This window comes from Thalassophryne amazonica, chromosome 22, assembly GCF_902500255.1.
Source record: "Thalassophryne amazonica chromosome 22, fThaAma1.1, whole genome shotgun sequence".
Taxonomy (NCBI): Eukaryota; Metazoa; Chordata; class Actinopteri; order Batrachoidiformes; family Batrachoididae; genus Thalassophryne; species Thalassophryne amazonica.
The window spans coordinates 16,542,247-16,548,476 of NC_047124.1; the positions used below are offsets into that span (position 1 = coordinate 16,542,247).

Genomic DNA, 6,230 nt, shown 5'->3' on the forward strand with positions numbered 1-6,230 from the left:
TAACATAGTTTATGCTTAAATCTTTCTTGCAAAGGTTTCTCAACAACAATCGTATCTCCTCGCTGGAGACGGGTTGCTTCTCCAATCTGTCGGACAGCCTAGAGGTTCTGCGGCTCAACCGAAACCGCCTCTCCACCATTCCAGCCAAAATATTTCAACTACCCAATCTCCAACATCTGTAAGATGACATTTTATTTACAAAATATGTCTTACAAAATCATTTTTATAAAGTTTTTTTTTTTTTTTATTCTTGGAACATTGCAAGGGTAGAAATCTTATTTTTGGATTTCTTTTCTTTCTGGTGTTGTTGTTCATCTCAGAGAGTTGAGCAGGAACCGGGTCCGGCGGGTAGAGAGCCTGACTTTTCACGGCCTGCACGCTCTTCGCTCCCTGAAGATGCAGAGAAATGGCCTGAGTCGCCTGATGGACGGCGCATTCTGGGGCCTTAGCAATATGGAAGTCCTGTAAGCTTGTTTGATGCCGCCCGCAGTTCCTCGTCACTCTGTTTTTCTTTTGATGACGTGGATATTTTGTGTGTGGATCTGCAGGCAGCTGGAGTACAACAACCTGACGGAGGTGAGTAAAGGCTGGCTGTACGGCCTGTTGACTCTGCAGCAGCTCCGCCTTGGACACAATGCCATCAGCAGGATCCGACCAGAGGCCTGGGAGTTTTGCCAGAAACTAGGCGAGCTGTGAGTCTTGTTTTTTTGTTTCCATTCTCTCCCACATTCCATCATTCTCCCTCGAATCTAGGTATCAGATTCCCACAGGCGATTCCCAATTTGACCCCAATAACCTTGACTTTCACCCAAAGGATTGACCTTGTCAGGGCAACTCTGGAATCCATTGAAAAGTGATCCTCAGTTGGTTCAAGTTGGGTTGAAAATCAAATTCCTTGACCTTTGTCAAAATGATTCCTTTAAAGGCACTTTCATGGTCAACATTCACTGACATACTACCAGGTTTGGTAGAAGTCAGTAAGAGGATCTGGGAGGAGCAGGAGAGCAAACAGACGAGCAGACACGCCCTCAGCCCCAAGGATTGGTCTTTGGAAAATTTGATCTTGTTGGGCAATACTAGAACACATTTCCAAATGTTTGTCAAATTTGGTGCCAATCAGAGACAAAAGTTAAATTTTGACCTTTGACTCCAATGACTCAAATGCTTGACCTTTAGCAAATTTGACCTCACCTGGGCAATTCCAAAACCCACCTCCATATGTGTGCCAAGTCTGGAGCAAACCAGAGAGGGAAAAAAAAGAGTGAACTGTTTACTTTTTACCCCAATGACCTTGACCTTTGCCAAATAAACCCTGTAAGGGCAATTCTAGGGTTGATGGTCATCCACATATCAAATTTGGTGGAAATCTGCCAAAGAATCTGGGAGATACAGACAAGGAATTTTTGAAAAAAGAAGATATTTCAGTTGCAGGTTGCCAGAAGGAACATTGGAGATTTGGCCCTCAGGTTTTTTGTGTTGTGTTCCAGTTCGCCATGAAGCTGTGACAAACAACTTCTTGGCTTGTCCCGTAATCTGCACATTGCTGTCTCCCACAGCGACTTGTCCTCTAACCACCTGTCCAGACTGGAGGAATCCAGCTTTGCTGGTCTCAGCCTGCTGGATGAACTTCACATTGGGAGCAACCACATTAGCTTCATCGCGGACGGAGCTTTCTGTGGACTCTCCAACCTGCAGATGCTGTAAGTCAGATCAAAGGTTTTAAAACAGATTTCTTCCCACCGTGGTTAATCCATATGGTCCCCAAACTAACTGTTTAATAACCTTGAGTTCAGCCAGTATTGAAGGTTCAAAGGTTATGACCAACAGAAAGATAAGTGGCTTCATAGTAGCTACAGGTGTCAACCAGTTCCTCAAAAAGCCCCAATAAACTCTCCATATATAGAAACATCAGGCCAAAATCCTCACCTTGACTTTTGATCAGTCCTTCCAACAATTTTTATCCAAATTGAATCAAAGCTCTGAGTTTTTAGTGTTTGCAGTTATCAATAAAATGGCACCGTTAGTCCTCTGCATTGTCACACATTTAAAAAACAAATCCCTCAGAAAGGCTCAACCCCGACCTCAGCAGTCCTCCATCACCCCTTTCCCAGGCAGCTGTGTAACCTTCCCACCCCCGCGCCAGTCTGGCACCACACGGTTGCTCATGCGCAGCAGCATCAATAACAACACCACTTTATAGGGCACGAGCCTTCTCATGGCCAGATTTCTTGAGTTGGGTTTTCAGGCCTTCTTTTCAAAAAAAGAGAGTCTCCTGCCCAGTTTATGCTTCAGTTGAGTTCAAATTACTGGAATTCAGAGACGGGGCTCGATTTAAGGGTGAGTCAGAGGCCAAGATTTAAAGACAGCGAGGAATTCAAGGCAAGAACTAGAGATAACCGGCATCAGCTTGAATTAAAAGTGGCAACTACTGCAGAGGCTGCAATCGATTATTCATCAGGTAATCAGTTTTCCCTTAACCGCATGCCAGAAATGAAAAAATGCCACTTCCAGTACCTTAGACCACCTTTTCCAAGATTGGAAAAGCCTAAGCAGGTACCCTGCACAGTAATTTGAGTCCAAATTAAAAGTGCCTAAATAAGGATAAATCAATAAAACACTGATTAACTTTGATCGATCAGATCAACATAAAAGCAAGTTTGTTTTGCTTCTTATTGTCCGTACACCCATCTATTGATATTGCACATGTCGAGGGATGATTGAAGGGAGTAATCATGTCTTCAAATGGATGATGGAAATTAGGAGCAGGTGTAGTTGTAGTTCCATGTAGCTTGAAGTGAGTCAGTTTCTTTAATTTTCAAAGCCTGGGTCTGTTGGCCACGAACCAGAGGTCCTCAATAGTCTTAAAAAAAACCCTAAAAAAGCAAAACCTCCTTTTATAAGCTAGTATAAAAGACCATGATTGCTGCATTATGTTTATAAGTTGCTTGAATAATTATTAATTGATTATTAAAATACTTATAGATTAGCTTTTTGGCTTTAAAATTGGCTATTAAATAACAGTTTCAGCTCTTATCAGCCTGATTTGCTCAAGGTTTGAGATCCTTTTGTTGTTGTTCTGGAACATTTCACTGCCGCTTGCATTTCTACTTTGGCCAGAGGTAGCACAGAAAAAGAATTATGGGAAAATCAAGCAGCTCTGGTGCCTTTTAACACATGCAATCCTCCCAGTGGTGTACCGACTTTGCTGCATGTTGAAAAAGTTTGAACCAACAAATTTCGACCCAGGTAATTGCGATAAGCGACCCTAGCATGAGCGATAATATGCTATGCTAGGCTAGACCAGTGATTCTCAACCGGGGTGCCACCCAGACGCACAGATCACAAAAAGCAGGTGAGAACTCTGAACTTTAACAGCTGTTATTTTCCAAAGGTATTTATTTGTTCAGTCTTGAGCTTAATGTAGTGTTTAAGCACAAAACGAGACTGATGAGGAGAAACAATTTCAGAAATGCAACAGAAACACCACAAATCAGAAAAAGTTGGGACTGTATGTAAAATGAAGATAAAAATAAAAATGTTGCACCATTCCCAGTTTCTCCACTCACAGAAGCCAAACGTTCTTCCAGAGTTGTGTAATTATACTACAATAGTAGAATATAAAGAAGGGGAAAAAAAGAAAAAAAAAACAGACAATATATTCGTCAATCGCAATTATTTGTCTGACAATTAATCGTCTCCAGAAATTTCTAATCGTGACAGCCCTACTTGAGATCAGAGCGCAAAATGCTTGAGGATTTTCGAAATGCAATGTTTTCTGTATCGATTTTCTATTGCGATAATTGGGTTTTGCGCAAAACCAGAGGTAATAGCATTATAATATTATTTTAGTTGGTGGTGTGCCGCAGGATTTTGTAAATATAAAAAGGGTACCGCGACTCAAAAAAAAGGTTGAAAACACTGGGCTAGACTAACAGTGTGAAAACAGGTTCCACTCGGCTTTTCTCATCAGCCAAGCAGTGTATTGGTCAAGCCCAGAAGAAAACTGACGAGCTTACACTGCAACGCACATTTCATGTTATAGGATATATACGCTCACCAACCACTTTATTAGGTACATCTTGCTAGTACCAGGTTGGACCCCCCCTTTGCTTTCAGAACTGCCTTAATTCTTTGTGGCATAGATTCTACAAGGTGTTGGAAACATTCCTGGGAGATGTTGGTCCATATTGACATGAACGCATCTTGCAGTCACCCATTCAACCAGTCTGACATTCTCCTCTGACACCACCAAGGCATTTTCATCCACACATCTGCCACTTACTGGATATCTTCTCTTCTTTTGGACCATTCTCTGTAAATCTTAGAGATGGTTGTGTGTGAAAATCCCAGTAGATCAGCAGTTTCTGAAATATTCAGACCAGCCACACAAATCCCCTTTCTTCCTCACTCTGATGCTCGGTTAGAACTTCAAGTCATCTTCACCACATCTAGATGCCTAAATGCATTAAATTGCTGCCATGTGATTGGCTGATTAGCTATTTGTGTTAACAAGCAATTGCACAGTTGGACCGAATAAAGTGGTTGTCTTGTCTTGGGATTTTGAGTGTCTTGACTTGAGTGTGACTTCATCTCGATGTCTCTACTCCACCAAGACCTTCACATCCAGGCATCACAAGAAGGTCTAGGCTGACGCAGACTGTGAACTCCAGCCCGAATCCCAACAGTTTATTGGCGTCCTTTGCCAGGTTTCTGTATGTTTCCTTTCTGCACAAACAGAACTGAACTCTCCTGTAACTTATCTGCTTGTCTGTTTTGGCTCTACATCTCAGCAAAGCTCTGGATGTAAATCGAGGTGTTTTGTGCTCTGTCTGTTGGGAAGAGTGATAAAAAAGCCAAGAGACTTTAAAAAATTGGGCTTGAATGTGCTGCAGTTTGTTTTGGAATATTTTCACTTGATTTTCACTTGGAGGTAGAGTCACATATTTCTTAAATTGACCATAAAGAATCCCGCGGACTAGACTGGTACAGAGAATAATGCTGAAGTTAAAAAGCAGTGAAAAGCGGAATAAACAAATAGTACTGCAGAATTTCAATGCAAAACATTAATTCATTGCCAAATATTCTCAGACTGCAGTCTTGAGATTGCATATGTTGTTTGGGGGAAAAGAACTGCGAGCAAGAAATGAATATAGCATACTTAATTCGATATGGTTGCACATTTCCCTGAACCATCCAGTAGGTTCCAGTGTTCACCAGGTGGCACCACAGCATGTGATTGATACTTTCATAGCACTACTGAACAGTGTTATAAATATAGGCCTTTCAAAGGTTTCTGACCATGTTTTGAGATTAAAATGATAATTTTGTGTGCCAATGAAAACTTTTGTTGGCGTTCCCATTCACACGTCCTAGCCAACATTCAATTCCAATGTTACTTTCCCATTCTGTTGGTATATGTCATCCCATATTGACCTCCCACAGTTGCTAGCTTAAGTTGTGAGCTCACGTGAAGACAGGCAGCACCTCCAACAGGTGGCAGGAATGTCTATGGGATATTACATAGGATGCATAGGGGGTGGCCCAAGCCATAAAGCTAGGCATTTTTTGGGTTGTGGCCAATGTTACCAAACTGAATTGGAACACAGCCATAGTCTCACAGTTATAGAGGACTGTTTGCCAGTCAGTTTGTAATACCTGCAACCAAGACAAATCAATCACGTGAACTGAGTTTTAAGGCTTCGTTAACTTGGTAACTTCGAGATAGGTGAGTACGTTTGGACTTCTTGATAGGTAATTACCAGTCTTGCCTGTGCTCCATATCTTCACCCATTTATGGGTGATTCTTAGACTACAGGCACTTATTATGTCCTTTGATCATATTGTATGAAAAACAGAAAAAGGGGAAATTTCACACTTTTATAGTTATCTTTACAATGAAAGTGTTTTAAGAAATTTGTTCTAGTAGTCTATGATGACTTTTTCACCTTTTTCAGCATCATTATGTGCAAATATTGCTGTTTTGTGCTTGTCCCACACCCAGACTTTTGATCTTCAATGATAAAAATTAACGGTTTAAAAAAACATTTTTTCTAATGTTTTAAATATCTCGAATAAAATATCAGTAAAATAATCAAAACATAATTGGGGTATTCAATGTCATACAACTGTTGTGATTTTTTTTTTAACAAATGTAGTTGTCCCACACTATGCTGTAATTTCCACCACAACACTGTAATGTCCCTTTAAACAGTTTGTATGAAAGATTGTTT

General features: G+C 40.9%; 2 protein-coding genes across 2 annotated transcripts in view; both read left to right on the forward strand.

Moving 5' to 3' along the window:
- Positions 1-174, forward strand: part of LOC117503837 (leucine-rich repeats and immunoglobulin-like domains protein 3) — a 30,068-nt gene extending 29,894 nt beyond the window's left edge. The window contains exon 5 of the mRNA XM_034163100.1: positions 35-174. The gene's annotated coding sequence lies outside the window, so the exon portion shown is untranslated. The remainder of the gene's footprint in view (positions 1-34) is intronic.
- On the forward strand, positions 12-1,729 carry LOC117504465 (leucine-rich repeats and immunoglobulin-like domains protein 3). Its single transcript, XM_034163934.1, has 4 exons — positions 12-178; positions 321-464; positions 549-692; positions 1,557-1,729. The coding sequence occupies exons 1-4, from the start codon at positions 12-14 to the stop codon at positions 1,702-1,704; spliced, it is 603 nt and encodes a 200-aa protein (XP_034019825.1). The 3' UTR covers positions 1,705-1,729.
- Positions 1,730-6,230: the final 4,501 nt, after the last annotated feature.